Source organism: Sorex araneus, chromosome 9, assembly GCF_027595985.1.
Source record: "Sorex araneus isolate mSorAra2 chromosome 9, mSorAra2.pri, whole genome shotgun sequence".
Classification (NCBI taxonomy): Eukaryota; Metazoa; Chordata; class Mammalia; order Eulipotyphla; family Soricidae; genus Sorex; species Sorex araneus.
Genome location: NC_073310.1, coordinates 42,731,359 through 42,754,626, shown reverse-complemented (window position 1 = coordinate 42,754,626; position 23,268 = coordinate 42,731,359). Strand labels below are relative to the sequence as shown.

Here is a 23,268-nt window from a genome sequence, read left to right as displayed (position 1 = left end):
CATTCATTTTCTGTTTTGGGCTTTTGGTCCTACCTGTGGTGCTTGGGGGACCATGCAGCGCGGGGAATGGAACCCGGGATGCTTAGAGCATTGCTTAGGCTGTTGGTCTGTCACTGGCAGAAAACCCCTTTCTGGAGCTCCCTGGCTGGACTGGACAGGGGCCCCCACCTGTCTCCCATCATCCCCTTTGCTCTCTCCATCGCTCTTTCCTTTGACAAGATCCTGTCTCTCGGTTTCCTGTCTCTGCCCAGCAAGCTGTCAGCTGTGTCCCTGTGGGCTCCAGCCAGGTCTGGGTCACGCTGTTTCCGACCAGGATGGCCCCTTGTGCAGAGCAGAAATCAGACTCCTTCCTGCTCAGCAGTGGCCTCTGTGGGGAACCTCCCTCAACTCCAGAGGACGCTGGCAGCGGCGAGTGTCTGCACAGTTCTATCACAGGGCAAACGCTCAGGCTGGAGCCCCAACCCTGCATTCAGGCTTCCCGGGGGCCCCTGGGTCTCACAGCGCCCGCGTGGTTCCCGAAGGCCAGATGAGGAACTTCCTACCCCTTCCCAGTCTTTAAACTGTGAACACCGTTTCCTACCGAAACACAATCTCAGTTAAGACGGTCACTGGTGGTGGGGCTGCAGTGATAGCACAGCGGGTAGGGCGTTTGCTTTGCATGCGGCTGACCTGGGTTTGATTCCCAGCATCCCCTATAGTCCCCCAAACACCACCAGGAGTAATTCCTGAGTGCATGAGCCAGGAGTAACCCTGAGCATCGCTGGGGGTGACCCAAAAAGCAAAAAAAAAAAAAAAAGACAGTCACTGGTATGGTGGCAGGGAGACACCAGACCTGCTGTGAATGTGATGTGGTGTACACAGATGTGGAATCAGAACTAACACTGAGACGTCCATGGTGCACACAGTAACCTCAAAACATTTATTATTGTAGTTTGGTTATGTTGATTACACTCACAAGAGTTAACATTTGTGGTTTTGGTGTACAAAGTCACTTCTTCACCATCACAATACTTGTATCCCTTCTTGCCCCACTGCTTGGTAATCTGTTTTGTAGTCCAGAGATGAGGGCTTATGACCATCCAATACTATTCTCTTGTTTTGATTCTGTGTCATGTGAGTCAGACCATCCTGTATTTGTTCTTTTCTTTCTGAGGTATTTTGCTTAACATACCTTCCAGTTCCATAAGTTGCAGCAAACTTCCAGATTTCATCTTTTCTTACAGCTGAGTAGAATTACATCCACACCACAACGTCTTCATATACTCATCTGTTGCTGGTCATTTGGGCTGTTTCTTAACCTGGCTAAAAATTTTTTTATTAAGAAAAAAATCCTAGGGGGCCGGAGCGATAGCACAGCGGGTAGGGCGTTTGCCTTGCACGAGGCCGACCCGGGTTCGATCCCCGGCATCCCATATGGTCCCCCAAGCACCGGCAGGAGTGATTCCTGAGTGTAAAGCCAGGAGTAACCCCTGAGCATCGCTGGGTTGTGACCCAAAAAGCAAAAAGAAAAAAAGAAAAGAAAAAATCCTAGGTTGGGACTGGAGACAGTGTAGCAGATAAGGCATCTGCCTTGTACACGGCTGGTTCGATTCCTGTCATCCCATATGGTCACCTGAATACCACCAAAGGTAATTCCCTCAGTGCAGAGCCAGGAGTAACCCCTGAACACTGCTTGGTAAGGCCCCAGAACAAAATCTTGAGGTCAGTGAGATACTACAGTGGCTGGGTGCTTGCCTTGCATGCTGTGAACCCAGGTTTGATCTCGGAGCCCCATATGGTCACCTGAACATCCACCAGGAGTGACCCCTGAATACAGAGCTGAGCATTGCCGGGTCTGGCCCCCCAAAAAACAACAACAAAAAAAGTAAAGAAAAACTCCAGCTTGCTCTTCAAATTCATGTTCTCCCTTGGACATGTATCTTTTGCTGGTTTCTATGTTTCTTTGCCTATTTCCACTCTGGAAAGGTCTCTGTTCTCTCCTGAACACAGACTTCCCCTTTCTCTCCTCTCAATCTTTCTAAATAAGTTTTGATAAAAATGATCTCGCTTCACCAATGAAAAAATTTAGAAAAAGTACTACGCCGCAGCAGAGCAGCTCAATGGTTGAACACCCGCCTTGCAAGCCTGAGGTGAATCTGGTGGTTCTGGCATTTGGGATCCCAGGTGCCACGACAAAAAAAGAAGTGTGAGTTGTTCACACCATGATGAAGTGTTGCATGAGCATGACAAAGTGTGAACTCTGGTGAGCAAGGCAAGCCAGCCCAAAGCCTGAGTGCTGCAGTGGCAACAGCAAAAGGCAGTGGGGGTGGGCGGGGAGACCAAAGCGTTCAGTTCCTGGGGTAGGGAAGGCCCTAAGCAGGAGCTGGTGCAGCGGGAGGCAGCTACGGCTCCTAGCACAGGAGCCACAGATGGGGCAACAGGAAGCCTCAGCGAACGCACAGGAGGCGGCGGCAGGAAATGGGCCTACTGAAAGGCAGGGAGGACTTTGAGAAAGGAGTCCACGGGGTCAAGTGTGGCAAAGCAGGGCAGGGTGCGGGGCGGTGAGTGGCTTCCCGGAGCTTACTGGAGGGGCAGCCGACATGGGCAGCTGGCTCCACAGTGATTGGGCAAGAGGTTAACGCGCGGCTGCAGGGATGAGGGCGAGCTTTTCCCCTTTTAAGCTGAAATCTGAGCATGTTTTCATGCCAGAACGTTGAGGCAGTCAGGTCAGGCAAGGGCTTTTGTCTCTGCAGGCCTCAGCAGACATAGGGTGGGGTGCAATGCCCAGGAAGCAGGGTTGGCCAGGGTGAGGACACCGGCAGACATGGAGGCTTCTCCATCGCTGGTTGGGGCCAGTTCCCTGGGAACCGGGCCTCGGGGCAGTGGGCCTATACCGGCTGTTGGCAGGGGGCAGAGTCATCTAGAGTGCCAAGCAGGAGGAAGTTGAGTGGCCCTGAGGTCACATTACCAGGCCATTCCCTGGGGGCAAAGAGGAACACTTGCTTTCCAGCAGCTCGTGCCAGCCAGGAGTTGAGTGGTCCGAGGTTCTGCTTCCTCCAGCCAAGCCTCCTCGAGTGTGGAGGGTAATCTTGTCCCTGTGGGGCCAGCCCGTGCGGCACATATGCTAGTTCCAAGAACATGCACAGCTCACGGAGAAAAGTGTTCCAGCAAACCAACACACCTGGCCGGTATCATGAGCCCAAAATTGCAGGCAAGACCATGCCACTCCACGAAAGCACACAGACGAACACCCCACAAAACGACTGGAGAAAACCAGGAAATGAAGACCAAAGGCTTTCAGGAATGATTAACTGTGTGGCTCTGAAATCAGTTTTGGTTCCGCAGCCAATGACTCTGATTTTTACGGTCAGTGAGCTATTTCCTTGTGCCATTTTTTTTTTTAAAACAACTTAGGGCTGGCCTGGGGGTGGAATGAGACAGTGCACAGGAGGCTGGGAAGTTTCAGTGAGTCAGCAACCCTGGGAACAGCCTCAAGGGTGTCACAGCTGCTTGGGCTAGCTCCAGAGTGGAGGTTCCCCCCAAAGCCTAGAGGGGGGCCCCCTGACTCCAGGAAAACAGCAATAAACAGAACCACCAGGTGGAATGGGATGTCCAGAGACAAAATACCGTGATGAGGCGCTGTTCACAGCTGGCCCCCCTCCCCTCCTTAAACAGTCAGGTGTGGCCCCCCCAAGCAAAAAAAAAAAAAAAACACAAAACCTCAAACACCATCACCCCCAAGAAACCCCAGAAGAAAAATAATGTGTAAATTTTTTTTCCCTGTAAAGTGTATTTTATATGCCCCGTCCACCCAACTCCCACTTTTTTTGGTGTGGGCCACATCTGACAGTGCTCAGGGATTATCCTGGCTCTGTTCTCAGGGGTGACTCATGGCTGTAATCAGGGGGTCATAAGCAGTGCCATTCCATGGGGGCTTGGTTGCATGCAAACCAACCAGTCTCTCCCTGGCCGACGTTTCTTTGGCTCTGGTATGTGTATTTTAACCACAACTTAAAAAAACTTTTTAAAAAATCAACCTGTCACCAATTGGCATAATAGCCACATTTCAACAGATCAAAAGGTTTCGGTGTAAGACTAGATACACCACGCTAAGTAGCAGTCCCTGAGTACTGCCAGATGTAGTCCCCCAAAACAAAACCCAAAGTAAAACACCACTGAAAGCCATATGCGGAATCCCTGAGACACAGGATCCGTAACTGGCAAAAAGATTATGAAAAACTCAATATTTATTGGTGAAGTTGGAAATGCCACTGACAGGCTAGACAGGCTAATGCCTTTTCTGCAAGGTTTTTGGAGTCATTCAATGGAATGATAATGGTCTCTCCAACTGAGGAGCCAGGACGACAGGTCGAACACACACAAAAGGAGCTGGGAAGGCAGCTCGCAGCCAATGGCACATTTGAGGACCAAAGTTCAAAGCACCTCATGGCCCTCAGCACTGCCTAGGTTGCTCTGGAGGCCCCGCCAGCACATCCAGATGGCCCCTGGCACTGCTAAGCCTGGGCAGCTGCATCCTCCAGGTCCAGCACTGAACTTTCCCCCCAGTTGGCCAAGCATCACTGAGAGTGGTCCTTGGGTCCCCAGAGCAGTGCTAGGGAGATTTTCCCTCCCTCCCCCAACTCGAAGAATGAATGTGCTGGATTGTAGAACAGGACCTGCTCAAATTTCAAAGAATGTGGGGCTTAAGGATAGTACAGCAGCTAGGGCATGCCTTGCATGGGGCTGATCCAGGTTCAGTTCCCAGCACCCCATATTGTCCCCAAGCACCACCAGGAGCAATTCCTAAGCGATTCCAGAGCCCGAAGTAACCTCTGGGCATTGCTGATTGTGGCTCAAAAACAAAAAAAAAATTGAAAGAATTTTAATCTCTTATTACTTAATATGCAAAATTAATTAAATAGGATAGATAGGCTATTTGTAAGAACCGGAACTGAAATTACTGAAAATAAACAGAAGGGCATTTTTATGGCCTTCGATTTTTTGTAAGCAGGGTTGAGAGCACACCTGGTTGGCTCAGGTCTCATTCCTGGCTCTGATCACAGGATCACTCCTGGGGGGTTCAGGGGACAATATGAGGTGTTGGGGATTGAACCCCTGTCAGCTGTGTCAAGACAAGTACCCTATCTACTGTACTATCAATCTCTGCTGGTTTGGGGGCTACCCCCAGCAGTGCTCAGGGGCAAGGCAAGCACCCTGCCAGCTGTACTAGAGCTACAGTTCCTCAAAACAAAATTTTTTTTTTTTTTTTTGCTTTATGGGTCACACCTAGCAATGCACAGGGGTTACTCCTGGCTCTGCATTCAGGAATCACCCCTCAGAGGACCATATGGGATGCTGGGAATCGAATCCAGGTCGACCGAGTGCAAGGCAAACGCCCTACCCGCTGTGCTATATCGCTCCAGCCCCCCCTCAAAACAATTTTTAAAAGGGATAAGGAAACATTACTCTCCAAGATTTGATTTAAAGTGTAAGATACTGGTACACTGGTGATAACTAGTACAAGGGCAAAAATGAACTAATCAAAGTTGAGTCCAGAAATGCACAATACGTTTTTAAATGCAAAGAACAGTCTACAAAATAATAGAGTATATTAGAATAATAGAATATATTTAGCCCTTTAGAATACAGAACTATTATGTCAGATTCCTAGTTCACTGCAAAGATAACTTTTAGGGGAAAAGCTCAAAGATACAAAAAAAAAACAAAGATACAGAAAGCCAGGGGCTGGAGCTATAGCACAGTAGGTAAGGCACTTGCCTTGCATGCAGCCAATCCGGGTTTGATCTCTAGCACTCTATATGATCCCCTAAGACCCACCCATAGTGATCCCTGAGCAGTCAGGAGCAGGCCCTGAACACTACCAGTTGGCCCAAAATACTAAAACCAAAAACAAAAAGAAAACAAAACACAAACCATAAAGTTTAACAATTTTTTGTTTTTGGGTCACAACTGGTGATGCACAGGGGTTACTCCTGACTCATGCACTCAGAAATTACTCCTGGCCATGCATAGGGGACCATATGGGATGCTGGGAATCAAACCCGGGTCAGCCACGTGCAAGGCAAACGCCCTACCAGCTGTGCTATTACTCCAGCCTCAAGTTTAATAAATTATAAGCATGCACTTCCAAACAACCAAAGATATTATAAATAAAGACAAGTCAAACTACGGTACCAGCTATTTGTGATGCACATGATCCAAAAGCTGTAGCATCCAAAATACTTTAGAGTACTCCCAAGTACTTGTATAAGTACCCTCTTATGAGAAAAGGTGCAACAAAATATGGAACAAAATGTACAAACAGGTATTTAAATCACAGGCCAATGCCTTAAGAGTCTTGGTCTGATTGTTGAAAAAAATACAAACCTGGGATGGAGAGACAGTACAGCAAGTAAGGTGTTTGCCTTGCAAGTGGTTGGCCTGAGTTTAATCCCTAGTGCTGCATTATGGTCCCTCATGTCCCTCTGCGAGGCAGAGCCTGGCAAGCTACCCATGTGTATTGAATATGCCAAAAACAGTAACAATAAGTCTCTCAATGAGAGACGTTACTGGTGCCCGCTTGAACAAATGGATGAGTAACGGGATGACAGTGATACAGTGATGTCCCTCTAGGAGTGATCCCTGAGCACAGCGGGGTGTGGTCTCAAAACCAAAACCAAATTAAACTTTGGATGAGATTCTTTTTTTTTTTTTTTTTTTTGCTTTTTGGGTCACACCTGGCGATGCACAGGGGTTACTCCTGGCTCTGCACTCAGGAATTACCCCTGGCCGTGCTCAGGGGACCATATGGGATGCTGGGATTTGAACCCGGGTCGGCCGCGTGCAAGGCAAACGCCCTACCCGCTGTGCTATCTCTCCAGCCCCTGGATGAGATTCTGTGACACCCATCAGACTGATAGTCTGACAAGTGCCAGCAGAGATGTAGAGACCAGTTATGCTGGCTTTGGAAGCTCAATTTTATACTACCTAGAGTAATGACTGACCTAGCTCATGACCATCCTGTAACTTGGTACAGATGCTCCAACCCTCACAAGGGCCGGAGCAATGGTACAGCAGGCAGGGTGCTTGCTTTACACTTGATCAGTCCGGATTCTAATCCTATCACCCCTTTATGGTGCCCTGAGCCCTGCCAGGGGTGCTACCAGTGCACAAAGTCAGGTGTAAACCTTGAGCACCACCAGGTGTGGCAAAAAAACAAAAACAACCAAACCAAAACCAAGCCAAAGAAGAAACCCTTGCATATGAGCTAAGTAGATACACACACGAGTGCTGAAAATACTGAATCCTACATGTTCACCAAAAGAATGATTATATAATGGCATAGTGTCCACATGATGAACAAGAAAAAAACAGGGCTGTATGAAGCTGATCAATCTAACAGATCACTTTTCAAATAATAAAAAGCATCACAAAACCATCACTGTATCAGTTATCCCGTTGCTCATCGATTTGTTCAAGCGGGCACCAGTAACGTCTCTCATTGAGAGGCTTATTGTTACTGTTTTTGGCATATCCAATATGCACGGGGAGCTTGCCAGGCTCTGCCACTCGGGCTTGATACTCTCAGTAGCTTGCCGTGCTCTCCGAGAGGGGCGGAGGAATCGAACACGGGTTGGCTGAGTGAAAGGTGAAAGCCCAACAGTTGTGCTGTTGCTCTATCTCCTTATTCTGGAAGCTCAGTTATAAAAATCAAAATGAGCAACCAGAATGCCCGCCTTGGGTAAGATAAGCACCACAACCAAGCATATGTGAGAGCCCGTCGTCATGGCAGCACAGGTAAGATAAAATAAAATGGCTACAGTGGGTGGAGAGTGCCGCAGGCTTGCAAGCAGTAGAACCAGGTTTGATCCCTGGCACGTCATAAGGTTCCCTGAGTCCAGCTCAAGGAGTATTCTGAGCAGAGCCAGGAGTAAGCCCTGTACACAGCCAGGTGTGGCCCAAAAATTTAAAAATGAAGTCATGTTCCATTGTGTGGTGGCACTGGTCACCCTCAATGCAAACCTCTTTCACTAATGTTTAATCACTTAGACAAGATCTGCAGCAAGTAAGGCAAAATGGCAGATGGGACCAATGTGGGTGGAAGGTGCTTATTATGCTCAAGACTTTTCTGCATGTTAGAATTATCATTAATTGAAAAGAGGGAGAAAAGGAAGGGAAGTTAGAACTAGTATCTCTTGGCGATAGGCTTCTCACTTCAGTTTTCCTCTCTTCAGCTATGCATGCTGTCTCAATTTTCTGTAACAAATGTGTGGTGTGCGCCACTTGCAGTGGAAGTCACATATTTGTAAAATTCATGCCGGAGGCAGCCTGCTAGGCATACACGTCCCTCTGCTTTTCTTAGACACCTGCCCACTCCAAGTTTGGGGTGGCACCTGGCACCAGCTGGAGACAATGCCACCAGAATCTGTAGGGGAAGGCAAATGAACAGCACAGATCCTCCACCCTGGTCATCTGGGAATAGGCCGTGCCAAGCCTGCTTCAACACGGCACACAAACACTGTGAACATCTCATCAGGATGGGGGTGGGGGCTCGACAAAATCAAAGAAATCTGGAGCACTCGATCACTTCAAGTCCTGGGGTGCTGCTGCCAGTGAAGGGAGCCACTTTAGGTCACAGTCTGTTGCAGATTAGCTGCTATCCTAACCACGACTGGGGGCGGTGTAGTGTGCGCTGATGTTCTATTACTGAGGTAGATATCTCTGGCCAAAGAGCCATCTTGGAGAGGACCTCCAAATTCTAGGCTTAAGTTAAAATTCAGTAGCTGTGTAGTTGTGGACATTAGCTCTGTGGTAGAGCACACATGCTATGTCTGAGGCCCCGGGTGGGGGGTGGGGTGGTGGGAGGGATACTGGGAACACTGGTAGTGGAGAATGGGCAATGATGGAGGGATGGGTACTCAATCATTGTATGACTGGAACGTATCACGAAAGTTTGTAAGTCTGTAACTGTACCTCATTGTGATTCATTAAAAATAAAAACAACAACAAAATACCAAATACAGCATATCCACCAATTAGAAATTCAATCTAATATATATATGTATATATGCATATATATATATTTCTTGCTTTTTGGGTCACACCTGGTGATGCACAGGGGTTACTCCTGGCTTTGCACTCAGGAATTACTCCTGGCGGTGCTCGGGGGTCCATATGGGATGCTGGGAATCGAACCAGGGTCAGCTGCGTGCAAGGCAAATGCCCTACCTGCTGTACTATTGCTCCAGCCCCTCAATCCAGTATTTTATGGTAAATCCCACTCAGATTTTCCCTGAAGTATAGGAAAGACATACAAAGAGCCAGAAAATATAAAAGACCCACGAGACCTCAGTTCAATTCCTAGCACTGCAAAAACACAAAACCCACTTGGGAGGCTGCGCAGGGCACTTTCCTTGCTCGTGGTGGCAGGGTTCCATCCCTGGCATCCCATATGGTCCCCTAAGCACTGCCACAAGTAAGCCCTGAGCTCAGCTGGGTGTGGCCCCCAAACCCAAAACCCCACCTTGGCTAGGGACAGAGGTCAAAGAGTGCATTGTTTTTTGTAAGTGGAAGCCCACGTTTGGTCACACTGTGCCAGGAATAGCTCCCAAGGAACAAGTGTGTCCTTGCCCTCTACACCTCCCCAAAAAAGGAGGGCGGGGGAGATTTGCAGTGTATCAAAATAGATCTTAAAACTAGAGTAAATTAGGACTAGAAGGACAGCTCAGTAGATGAGAGCACATGCTCTACATACAGCAGGAGCCCGGGGCTCATCCCCGGCACCACAGGCTCTCCCGAGCCCTTCTGGGCCCCTTCGTAAGCAAAAACCTCCCCCCAAAACCAGAGCAATTTAGCACATAAACGGTCAAACAGGCAAAGGGAACAGACCTCAGAAACAAAGATTTCAATGCTTAGAAATAAGTGAAATGTGGGGCTGGAGCGTTAGCACAGCGGGTAGGGTGTTTGCCTTGCACGCGGCCGACCCAGGTTCGATTCCCAGCATCCCATATGGTCCCCTGAGCACCGCAAGGAGTAATTCCTGAGTGTAGAGCCAGGAGTAACTCCTGTGCATCGCCAGGTGTGACCCAAAAAGCCAAAAAAAAAAAAAAAAAAGTAAAATGCAGGGAAAAAATGAGATAAAACAACACGGGGGTCAGAGTTTAAGTAAGCAGCAAGGCCATAACTGTCAGTGCTCAGGATCACATCCGGTGGCACTCAGGGGTGCCAGGGATCAAACAGAGGTGAGGCACATGCAAGGCAAATACCTTAACCTTTCTACTGTCTTTCTGGCTACCTTATGCCAAATAAAAAAAAAAGGGGGGGGCCTCTTCACATCCAGCATACTCAGGATTTATTCCTCTCTCTGCACTAGAGATCACCCTGGCAGGACTCAGAGGACTCTATGTGGGGACCGGCCTCCCCCCTATTTCAGGCCCTCAAATTTTAAATGCTAGTAAGTCAATATAAAAATTATCCAAATGAGGGGCCAGAGCGATAGCACAGCAGGTAGGGCGTTTGCCTTGCACGCGGCTGACCCAGGTTCGATCCCCGGCATCCCATATGGTCCTCCAAGCACCGCCAGAAGTAATTCCTGAGTGCAAAGTCAGGAGTAACCCCTGAGCATCGCTGGGTGTGACCCAAAAAGAAAAAAAAAAAAAAACAAAAAATTACCCAAATGAAAAGTGGGTAAATGACACAATACAGAGGAAACACAAATTATCAATTAAAAAAAAAAGGCTCAGAAAGATGACCGAGGGATAGAGCACATGCTTTGTAGAGAAGACCTCTGAGTTCAAAGCCCTGGTACTTCTCGGTCTCCTGAGTACCAGTGGGTGGTGGCCCCTGCAATAAAGACAACCTTCTTAGTTATAAGGGAGACACATATTACAATGATTCACCCACCAAACCATCAGACAGACCAAAAAATAAAGTTTGGTAATAAAAGAGTTCACTGGAAAATCACTGATAATGAAAATGAAGTATTTAAACATTTCAATGACAGGAAAAAGGCCCAAGAGTCATTCTACAAAGAACACATGGCTGATAAAGAGGAATGGAGCTGAGCTGTTCCAAATGCAGGTGGAATCTCCAGAGCTTTAAAAAGTCTAACTTATTTATATAAAACACATACACACAAAAAATTTGCTACAGGGCTGGTTGTGGTGGTGGTAGAACTTTGGAGATTATCTGAATGATCTTAGTCAAGGATAAAAACTGTTACAAATTGTGCAACATGCCATTAAAGGTTTTAAAAATATCAGCATTGAAAATGTGTATGTAGTTGTACTTGCTTTTTTCAGAAAGTCTTGTCCGTTATTCCTTTCTCCTGGGGTTGAATTAAGCAATCTCCTGCAAGCTTTCATTATAGCTACAAGAGATGAGTTAATCTGGCCAATTTATATTTTACTCAATGTTTGACAGAGTCCAAATGGCAATGTGATGTGAATTCTGAAAAAGCCAGCCACTTCGTTTGAATTAAATACCCTAATCAAACCACTACACAAATGGTTAACTAATAAAAATGGTGGGCCAGAGCAAATAGTATAGTGGGTAGGGCATCTGCCTTGCAGCAGTATCCTATATGGGCCTCTAAGCCTGCCAAGAGTGATTCCTGAGTGAGGAGCCGGGAGAACCCCTCAACAATGCCAGGAGGATCTCAAAAACAAGAGACAAAAAGGCTGCAGCTTTAAGATTTTATTTTTCTTTTTGGTTGTTTGTTTTGGGGTCACACCCAACAATTCTCAGGGGTTACTCCTGGCTCTGCACTCAAGAATTACTTCTGGCAGTGTTCGGGGGACCATATGGGATGCCGGGGATTGAACTCAGATCAACTGTGTGCAAGTCAAGCGCCCTACTGTACTGTATGATCACTTTAGCCCCTACAGCTTCTTTTACCATAAAACAATTCCAGGGGCTTGGAGAGATAGCTCAAAGGCTGGGTATATGCTGTGCTTGTGGGAGGTCCGAGTCTGACTCTTAGGAGACCACCCGATCCCCAACACTGCAGGGCAAGACTCCTGAGCTTGACAAAGCACCAGGCATGGCCCCCAACTGTCCCTCCAATCAAACCAAATAAGAAGCACCAGAAATAATGAAAATACCATAAATCCAAACATACAGGTGTCAAAAATTAAATAACCAACTTGGACTTAAAAACCTTCAGCTCTGAAAGTTAAAGAACCTAAGCAAATATACCTGAGGGAAAAAATAAACCTAACTTTCTAAAAAGTGAGTGAATGGACATTAGTCTGCCCATGACCCTGAGCACTTTTCCAGGTTGCAGGCAGCAGTGTTGATCTGAGAAAAGCCAGGGTAGTCATAATGAGATCTTGGGTTACAGACAGTGGCACTCGTTCCACGGAGTCCCCATCACTTACTACTCTGAACTGACTACTTCAGCACATTTCTAAGATGTGCTCACACATCAACACCTCAATCCTTGACTATTCTCTGGTATTCTTTATGGTATGCCAACGTAATGGATTGAAGCGATAGCACAGCGGGTAGGGCATTTGCCTTGCGAGTGGCTGACCCGGGTTCGATTCCTCCATCCCTCTTGGAGAGCCGGGCAAGCTACTGAGAGTATCCTGCCCGCACAGCAGAACCTGGCAAGCTACTTGTGGCCTATTCGATATGCCAAAAACAGTAACAAGTCACAAAGGAGACGTTACTGGTGCCCACTAGAGCAAATCAATGAACAATGGGATGACAGTGCTACAGTGTTGCTCCAATGTAACAAAAAACTAAAAATGGAAAACAAACCCAAGATCATCTAATTCCAGTTCTCTAAATTTAAACAAAGAGCGAGAGACACAGTACTGGGGGTAAGGCACTTGCCTTACACGTGGCAGACCCTGGTTCAAGTCCCTGCACTGCATTTGGTCCCCTGAGCACTGCAGGAGTAAGTTCTGAACATAGCTGGGTGTGGCCCAAAATCCCAAATAAATTTAAGCAAGCAAAAAAAGATTCAAATCGAGTGAAGGTCATTTTTACAAGTTTCTGGAACTCCATTAATAATGGGGCATTTGTTTACTGTGGCCTTGTAGGTGTGACATTCTAGGAATAATTTTTTTTTTTTCTTTTTGGGTCACACCCAGTGATGCACAGGGGTTACTCATGCACTGAGGAATTAACTCCTGGCGGTGCTCAGGGGACCATATGGGATGCTGGGAATCGAACCCAGGTCGGCCGCGTGCAAGGCAAACCCCTACTCAGTGCTATCGCTCCAGCCCCTCTAGGAACAATTTTAAAGTAGTTTCCCCGTGCATTTCAAAGAACATGTTACTCACATGGTTGAGTCAAAAAAACAATTTTGTAAAGTCACTTTCTAGTAAGCAAAGTCAGTACTGGGCCTGAAAGAGGGTTCAAAGGACTGGTATTCATGCTGTAGTACATGCTTAGTATGCAAGAGACAAGGGTTCAATCCCTGGCAATGTATACTCCCCCTAGCACCAATGGGTTGAGGCATGGAGGCCTATCTATCTAGCACCGCTGGGGTGGTTCCAAAAGAAAAAAGTCAGTGCCACCCATCAAGAAGATAAATTATTTTGGGGGGTTGGGGGATGCACAGAGGTGCTCACGGATCACTCCTGGTGGGCTTGGGTGAGCATATGGGGTGCCGGGGGCGGTACCTGGGTTGGCTGCATGCAAGGGAAGCAAGCGCCTTACCTACTTGTACCATTGCTCTGGCCCCCAGAAAAATATTTTAAAGCCTTTTTGCCCTACCACCCAACTGATGAAATAGACTACTTTAGAGTGTAACTATATTAATAAAACATCAACAAGTTACAGATAAACGTTTTAATTGATTAAATATATTATTCTCAAGATCTTTTTGAAATTGTACTTGTACTGTACTAATCAACAGCCAAAGTCAATAAAAAAGTTTAAAACCAAAAATGTTCTTATATGAACACAAGACAGGAATTACTGCTATGTAAAGTAACATACACTGCTCCCAAGAACAATGATATTTTTAGAAGAGAATTCATCTTAATATATGCAAGGACAAATCTGTAATCAAAGGCTAGAAGAAATATATATTAGTGCCTGCTTTTAAAAGTTTATTTTACATCTTAAATACAGTATTTTTTTTCATTAAAAAAAAAAGAAAAAAGCCAGTAAGTGCCTAACCCCGTGGTTTCTCTACCATATATACAAGGAGTTGATGGATGACCTGAAGACAATTCTAGATGTAACAGTGTGGATACCTGTGAGCTGGGACTACCAAAATCAAATCTAAAACATAAATAAAGCACTGCTCAAGAGAAAATAATCCAGTTTCAGAGTAACTTAAAGAGAGTTAATAGGTACAAAACTAGGTATTAAAAAACAGAAATATAGCACACACACAAAAATCCCTTATGTAGTGACCTGTATATACTGCAGCTTATCAATGGAAACCCTACTAGAAGTGATTTGAAAATTTAAAAATCTATGTATTTCAGTAACAGAGAATAAGCATGTTATGTGTATATTGCCATCTTTGTCATTTTCTACCTACATTACCCTCCCTCCTGAAAACAATTTCAGACTAGTCAATCACATAAATTTGAGGCAATTAATCCATATTTGTTTTCAAGTAAGGAAAACAAAGATGTAACTCATCCCATCAATAAAGACATAATACAGATTAAAGCTATAAAAATTTTAAGCATGGCATATGCATCACATAGAGTTTGTATTTTAGTAATAAAATAAAGGAAAACGAACTATATCTCTGGCAGTGATTTTCCTATTAGTGCAATGTTATTCCCCATACACTGCATTGTACTTACATCAATTTGTTTTTATTTAATAGGTGCCAATCCGAGTTAACAAAATCCCCGACTACATGCTTGTGTTAGAAAGGTTCAACTTGATATGCTCTTTATATAAAGCCAAATCAAGAAAAAACAAACCGCATTTGCTCTGCTACCAGCGGTACGAACACATGAAAAGAAGCCAAGTGTGTGGAGGCTTACTAAGGATATCTGAGATCTTCTTATACTGGGATTTCAACTACAAATTAGGTTTGAATAGTCTTAAGATGATGTCAAAAAAAAGAGCTCCCTGTAACAAATCTCTCAGCTAGACAGCTGCACCCAAGGTAAAAAATGATCTGCCACTCAGAACAAGATCAAGTCAAGATGACTACCTCTTTTCCTATCATAAGATCTTAGTTTTTAATTTAAAAAGTGGCGACCTTTCCTCAAAATCATCTTCGCCTCATGCAGACCATGAACATAAGGATTTCAAATGAGACCACTCTAACTGGGTTTGCAGAAAACACAGCAGGCAGCAATGGACTAACCATCAGCCAGGTGGGGTCAATGTTGGGATATTTTATTTGGGAGACTTTCAAGATTTAACACATAGCTCATGTAACTTCAGCATCCATTAGTGACTCTGCTGGTGAGCACCCACGGGCTGGATGAGTCGGAGACTCCCTTCCACCCCGACATTTGAATGCTCAAGAGTCTCAGGGAAATCCTGATTCCCAGTGAGTTCGCAGACCATCAGAACAAAATCAACAGGGTAAACACAGACTGCAATGTTCCACAAAAGTCAAAAGAAATTTCCAAATTAAATGCTTTCCTCTGCCCAACCCTAGACTTTGAACTCTGTAACAACATTTTTATCTAGTATAATAGACTCTGTAGTAGACAGATTTTGACCTCCACAAAGAGTAGGAGTTGTCAAACTTGAGGAGATAGACTCCTCTCCCTGGATATTGGTGGCTGCCGGCATATACTTCTTCGTGACAGTCCCGTCGGTACACAGGCACAATCTCATCCAGCAGAGGCTTATTGGCATTCTTTTTGGCTTTATCTTCACAAGTGATGTTTTCTGTGAGAAAGCAGGGAGGAGACAATGAGTAGATCCAGGGAAATTGTGGTTTAAAAACCCAGGTTAAAACCCCAAGCAGTGAACCTTGATTCTTTGAGAATTTATTCACTGAAATTCTCTCAGTCTATTCTGCAATTTATGTACATGGAAAATGTATCTAGTTATTCTTTCAGTTGCTCATACATCTGAGCAACTGCTGTGTACCACACATAGTGAGGGTCTGGGCCGCTCAGTGGTGAACCACCAGTGGACGTCTGAATTATAATGACACAAGGTTAGAAGAAAAAGACTTCTCCATCTATAGGAATAGGGCCAGGGATGGAGCTCTGTCAGATTTCTTGTGAGTTAAATTACTTAGCAGGGCTAAGGAGAGGAAAACGGTCTTTCTCTGGGCCACACCCAACCTACTGCTGAACATACACTGTCATCATTACTCACAAAGCTCTTTATACAATGATGTCCACATACACAGAACATCCTTCCTAGACCTTTGCAGAAAGTTTGATTTCCACCCCTCTAGTTTTTAGACCACACCCAGCTGTGCTGAGAGGACCATATGATCGAACCCAGGGATCAAAACCTGGGTCCAGGTGCAAACAAGGCAAGTGCCTTATCCACTGTACTCTCTCCAGTCCTGGAATTGTCTGATTTGAATGAGAGTCTGTGCTGCATCAGAAAGGCCAATACTGGAGCCGGAGCAATAGTACAGCGGGTAGGGTGCTTGCCCTGCACCCTGAGCATTGCTGGGTGTGACCCAGAAACAATAAACACAAAAAGAAACATCAATACAGGGTCCAGGCCCGGGTCCTGGTGTTACTGAGGGGCATGGAAGCAGCCCCTGACCTACAATCTGCCTCACCGCACTCTCAGCGCCTGGATTTTTACATTCCTGTAGTTCTCTCAAGTTAAGTCAACAGTACTTGTGGACAATGTGTTTCTCTGGCTAGTGGTAGTGCTTTAGTATCACTGATCAGAAATAAAGATCAATGAAATTAAAACGCCATATAAGACAAAGCAGTTCCCAAATGGTACTAGTCTTTATATATGTGTGTTTTCAGACATAACACCAGAAGGCCAGAGCCATGGATGGCCGGGAATGATTGAACTGAATGGACACCTCAAAAACTAACAGAACTCTCAGTTTCCCTTCGTGTATCTGCCTCTTATGAGACTGAGCCCAACACAATCGCTGTGCAAAGACATGACTGACCCATGACAGGAACAAGCACTGAGTCATAAGACACCCGAAAGGTCGGTTCAGTTCAAGGACTGAGAAGGCCCTTCCACATCAATACTTGGCGCTGGCTCCTGGTGTGTTCTGAGGCAACTTTGAAATTCTCTGCATAACAGGACTGAGGGGTGGGACCATCTTCTCAAATAAGCAGTATATTTTATTACCTATGATCACTGGAAATATCCAATTGTATCTACTTAGTGAAAAAAAAAAGTTAAACAGGGACTTTAAAAGGGAAGAACAACTGAAAAAATTAAAAATAAAAATTATCAGATGTTCTGGTATTCTGGAAACAAAATGTGGTAATTTAATTTCCACATTAAAAAATATCTTAGCCAGGGGGCTGGAGAGATAGCACAGCGGGTAGGGCGTTTGCCTTGCACTCGGCCGACCCGGGTTCGATTCCCAGCACCCCATATGGTCCCCTGAGCACCACCAGGAGTGATTCCTGAGTGCAGAGCCAGGAGTAGTTCCTGAGCATCGCCAGGTGTGACTCAAAAAGCAAAAGAAACAAACAAACAAAAAAATATCTTAGCCATAACACTTAAAAAACTAGTATCGGGGCTGGAGCAATAGCACAGCGGGTAGGGCGTTTGCCTTGCATGTGGCTGACCCGGGTTTGATTCCCAGCATCCCATATGGTCCCCTGAGCACCGCCATGGGTGGTTCCTGAGTGCAGAGCCAGGAGTAACCCCAGTGCATTGCCAGGTGTGACCCAAAAAGCAAAAACAAAAACAAAAAAGACCACCAAAACAACAACAACAAAACTAGTATCAGAATATAAATTTATACAAATTCCAAAGGTGGCAAAATTTCTTGTTTGCTCCTTTACCATTTTTTCAAAATGACATTCTTGCATACTAAGATTTTCAACACCCAAAGCTGGAAGCTATAAAACAGCATAAAGAAAGCAATGAAATTAACCGTCAGATAGCTATTCCCAGCAATTAGGAAAATTCAGGATTGGTTCCCAAGCCCTTGAGCAGTGGCCCTCAATCTCACTCCCAACCTTTTTCCTTCCTACTGTCCCCTGGCCTACCAAGTGGCCCCCAAGTCTCATGCCGTGGCCCCCATTTATGTGACCTTCATCCATGGCATATCCTGGGAGCCTACAGGGAACACTGCCTATAAGATGCTGGCCCATCTCACAACTTTCAGCCTCAATCTCACCAAACAAGAAATCAATTCCTGGCTGTGAAGTATGACTGGCTGACAGCCGAACCCCCGTCACTGCCGCAACGCAAAACCCAGCAGCTACTGAATCTGGACCAACAGCTCTACCTTCTTCCTCCTCCTCGTCATCGCTGGACTCACTGACGTGTACACTGACAGCAGTGTTGGGAGAGTCTGTCCATTCAAAATATACCCCAAACCCAATGTCATAATGGTCTGTCGCAAATTCCCAAAAGAGGTATGATCCTTCTTCATGGGTGGGGACTCGAACAGTGACCACTTCTCCTCGGCCCACTGTAATCACGGAATCTGCATCCTGTCGAATCTTTTCTTTAAAGTCTTTGATCTGGGGTCGTGTCCACATGGATGGCGCTGCTATGGCTGGAAGAGAGTCTAAAGGCAACAGGAATTACAGAAGCTAAAGAGGCAGAGCCTGCACGAGCAGGCAGCAACAGCTGCGGGTGACCAAGTGCCCACACCCAGCCGAGGCACCTCGCACCTCACACCACGCCCAGTGACCAAAGTCTCCCCTCAAAGCATCACACATTTGCAATGTCATGGGGTACTCAGAGGTCATCCTACTATTTGAAGTAACAAAGTAATCTATAATCTTAGTGAATTTTTCCCCAACAGTCTTTTTTTTTTTTTTTTTGCTTTTTGGGTCACACCCGGCGATGCACAGGGGTTACTCCTGGCTCTGCACTCAGGAATTACCCCTGGCCGTGCTCAGGGGACCATATGGGATGCTGGGATTTGAACCCGGGTCGGCCGCGTGCAAGGCAAACGCCCTACCCGCTGTGCTATCTCTCCAGCCCCAACCCAATAGTCTTAATTAAATATAGAAATTTAAGAATGACCTTATAAACTTCCTCTTTGGAGCTGGGGAACTTTCTAGAGGAAGAGATATGAATTTAAGGATAAACTCATTTTTGATGAGTTTGAGGCTTTCATTTTAGTCTCTATGTGGAAAAAAACTCTTGGCCTGAGTATCTCAGTTTTGGGGGTTTTCTAAAGGAGTGCAAATAAATAGAAAAATTGGGGTCAAACTGAAACCATGCAGGGCTGAGTGAAAAGGGTGAAATCTTGCTAACAAGCAGGATTGAGAGCTCTGGACAAAATATCCATTTGAAAATACTGGGGAATGCTTGGGCCGGGGATGTAGCTTAGAGCTGTAACACTTGCCTTGCACATAGGAGGCCCTGGGTTTGATTCCCGGCACTGCAAAAACAAAACACAAAAAACACTAGTTTGAAAACGAGGGTGAACTCTCTTAAAGTTGGGATGTAGTGGATCAGGGCGTGGAGGGAATTTCAAGGGTCATCAGAGGAGCATGTGGTGCCGGGGATCAAACCTGGGCTTCCTGTATGCAAATATGGGCTCAGCCCATTGAGCTATCTCTCAGCCCTGAAGTTATTTTCTGTTACTTATTCTAAAATGACAAGCAGCCAATGTTTTTCCTTTTAAATAGCGGATAAGCAGTATTGTGGTGGGGTGATGGGGCCATATTTGGGGGTTGTGGAACCATACTTATAATTGTCTGGGGCTGAGAGAACACAGTTCTGGGGATGGAATGCAAGGCAAGGCCTCCTCTTACTTCCCCAAGCTCTGAAACCAACTTTTTTTTTTTATTATTAAATTAGTGTATCACCGTGAGGCAGTTACAGGCTTACAAACTTTCGTGCTTGCACTTCTGTCATACAATGATTGAGTACCCATCCCTCCACCAGTGCGCATTTTCCACCACCAATGGTCCCAGCATCCCTCCCACCACCCCCACCCCGTCCCCTCCACCCTGCCCCGACTCTGTGGCAGGGCATTCCCTTTTGCTCCCTCTCTCCTTTTGGGTATTGTTGAAACCAACTTTCTTACAACTTCCACCACCATGTCTGACCATTGTCACTGACGTGCTCTTCTCTTTATTAACTCTCACTCATGTTTCAGGTATCTCGGATAATTTGTCATTCACCAAGAAAGACAGGTGACCACTTTGATTTGGTCAAATTCTCCACATTACATGTTCTCAAACAATAATGCACCCCTCTCTTCATCCCCAGCATAGTACTAGTCACAGAACAATTCACATTTTATGTGTTATTTTGCCTCACCACTGTACCTCTGGCAATTCAAAAATATCTCAACCAACTGCTGAATGATTTGCCACGAAATACCAGTAGTTTTGAAGCTGCCAAGTTAACTCTGGTTTCAAAAAATATATATTGCCATATATGGTAACCAGCCTCCAAGACAGTCCTTGATAATCCTCACCCTATTTATCTTCTGCTACTGTGGGGGCCACATCTGGAAGCGCTGAAGGGCCAGGCAGCACTAGGGATGGAACTCAGGGCCTCATACATGCAAAATACTATCCTACCACTTGAGCACACCTCTGATCCACCTCTAGGTATTTCACACGAGTAAGATCACCAACCACAATTAATCAGATTGGTGAGTGTGTGCTCAGAATACAGCAGAGGTATTGACAGATCACCTCCAAATCTAGGCCATAAAAGATACTGACAGTTTCTTTTATTCTCTTTGGGGTCATGAAGCATGGAGAAAGTCCATCACCAAATAGACAATGAGATATGATGTGGAGGAGACTCATGCAGCCCTATGGGTAACACTGCAGGGCAAGTAATGGAGGTCTCTTGCTAACAGCCAACCCCAGGCGAGGGACTCCATTTTGAAAGCAGATCCATTACTCTAGTCACCTTCATTTTCACTGCAATCTCACAGACCAGAGCCACTGTCAACTGAGCCAAATTGCTCCTAGATTTTTTTTTTTGGTTTTGTTTTTGGGTCACTCCCGGCTCATGCACTCAGGAATTACTCCTGGCGGTGCTCAGGGGACCATATGGGATGCTGGGAATCGAACCCGGTCGGCCGCATGCAAGGCAAATGCCCTACCCGCTGTGCTATCACTCCAGCCCGCTCCTAGATTTCTGATCCACAAAAACTGAATCAAATAATCATTTTTAAGCCATTAAACTTGGACATTATTTATCAGACAGCAACAACATATATAATAACCTAAAGTGTTTGAGATATCTACAATAAAGTCACCTGGAAGCATCCACTTCAGAGTACAAAGGTGACCAAACATTCAACTTTGAAAAGTAGTGAATCCAACCTTTTCATCAAGTCTGAATTATGATGGAAGTCTGGATGGAAAAACACATGCCAAATCATACCTTTTGGTCCATTCTCTAGGACTTCTTCTGCAGCTTCTGGCTCAAGCTCTTTTTCAGGATTGTCAGCGTTTGTTTTGGCCTGTCCATTAATTGACATCACATCATTTGCTACAGTTGCATTCACTTTTGATGATGCAGGCAAAGATGCCCCAGCAACTGCGACTTCCTGTTGTTTCTGTAATGCTGCCTAAAAGCCGAGAAAAAGTGAAGACACACTGACCAGGAAGTGCTAACAAAGGGACATTTGCCTTGGTGAGCATTCTGGCCTATGTTTTTGCCCAACCAAAGCACTCTGCTCCAACAAAGTAACTTACCAGATTTTATTCTATCTATAGTGTAGAGTATATAAAAGCTTAAAAATTACTGCAAAAAACACAAGGACAACAAACTTACTTAGGAATAGTATTTTTGTGAACTGAGAATAACTAGAAAAATGACTAAGAAAAACTGAAGTAGGCAGAAATAACGCAAAACAAAAGCGATTGAGAACAAAAATTGGACACAGTAACATATATTCTTTAAGCTGAAAGAAAGCCAGGGATACGACTCAGCAGTTAGAGCTAATGCCCTGTATGTGTGAGGTCCTAGGTTAGATCCCAGGCATGCCACACAAACACACACACACACACACACACACACACACACACACACACACACACGGAAAATCTTGATATAATTCAAATATATAAAATCTGAGTCAGGAAAATTTCAATGTGGTAGAAATAAATGGGCCACAGAGGAAAATTCATAAAGGCAGGGCAATACCCATCTAATATGGGTATTCAGAGTAACAAATCACATATAGACAATTATTCTTATACAAACCAAAAAAACCATCAAGTAGTCACTATAACACAAATACAAATTCAGAGCATAGTTAATTGAAAACTGCTAAAATGTTATGAGATATATTAACATAGGTAATAAATGTTTTTGAAACGGTGGTTAAAATATTCTCTCAACGAAATATTTGTCACTGCTTACATAATTATGGTTAAAGTATATAGCACTGTAGCACTGTTGTCCTATTGTTCACTGATTTGCTCAAGCGGGCACCAGTAATGTCTCCACTGTGAGACTTGCTGTTATTGTTTTTGGCATATTGAATACGCCACAAGTAGCTTGCCAGGCTCTGCCGTGCGGGCGGGATACTCTCAGTAGCTTGCTGGGCTCTCTGAGAGGGGTGGAGGAATCGAAATGGATTCTTTTATTTTTGCTTTTTGCGTCACACCCGGCGATGCACAGGGGTTACTCCTGGCTCTTCACTCAGGAATTACTCCTGGCGGTGCTTGGGGAACCATATGGGATGCTGGGAGTTGAACCTGGGTTAGCTGTGTGCAAGGCGAACACCCTACCCGCTGTGCTATTGCTCCACTCTTGTTTAAAGCATATATATTCATAAATGTGGAATCAAAATGTACCTTGAATCAAAATGGGAAAGTGAAAACATTTCAAATATAAAGAAAACTACTTTGAGATATTTTTTTCATGCCGTTAAGTGGACAGGTGTTACTACTACCAGAGAACCTTATTACTTAGGTAACTTTTGGGGAAGCACTTTGAATAACATGCATACATAAAAAAGTATACAACTCATAAATGTACAGCTTGATCAATTTTCATAAATCAAACAGATGCATATAACTAATACTCAGAACCAAATCCCTCCGAATCCTCCCAGTGCTCCTTTCTATTAAACTCCCACCCCCAAGGGTAATGATCATGTTGACAACACTGTAGATTTGTCTTGCTGGTCTATAATGAATATTTCTTTTTTTTTTTGGTTTTTGGTTCACACCCGGCGATGCACAGGGGTCACTCCTGGCTCATGCACTCAGGAATTACTCCTGGCGGTGCTCTCGG

The 23,268-nt window shown here is 45.2% G+C and overlaps 1 protein-coding gene across 1 annotated transcript in view; it reads right to left on the bottom strand.

The window, feature by feature from the left end:
* Nucleotides 1–13,860: 13,860 nt before the first annotated feature.
* ACBD3 (acyl-CoA binding domain containing 3) overlaps nucleotides 13,861–23,268 on the bottom strand; it is a 44,557-nt gene continuing 35,149 nt past the window's right edge. Inside the window, exons 6-8 of the mRNA XM_004605426.2 lie at nucleotides 21,406–21,592; nucleotides 18,323–18,607; nucleotides 13,861–15,807 (exon numbers count right to left, since the gene is read on the bottom strand). Of these exons, the coding sequence (XP_004605483.1) occupies nucleotides 15,596–15,807; nucleotides 18,323–18,607; nucleotides 21,406–21,592 (684 nt within the window). The 3' untranslated portion in view covers nucleotides 13,861–15,595. The remainder of the gene's footprint in view (nucleotides 15,808–18,322; nucleotides 18,608–21,405; nucleotides 21,593–23,268) is intronic.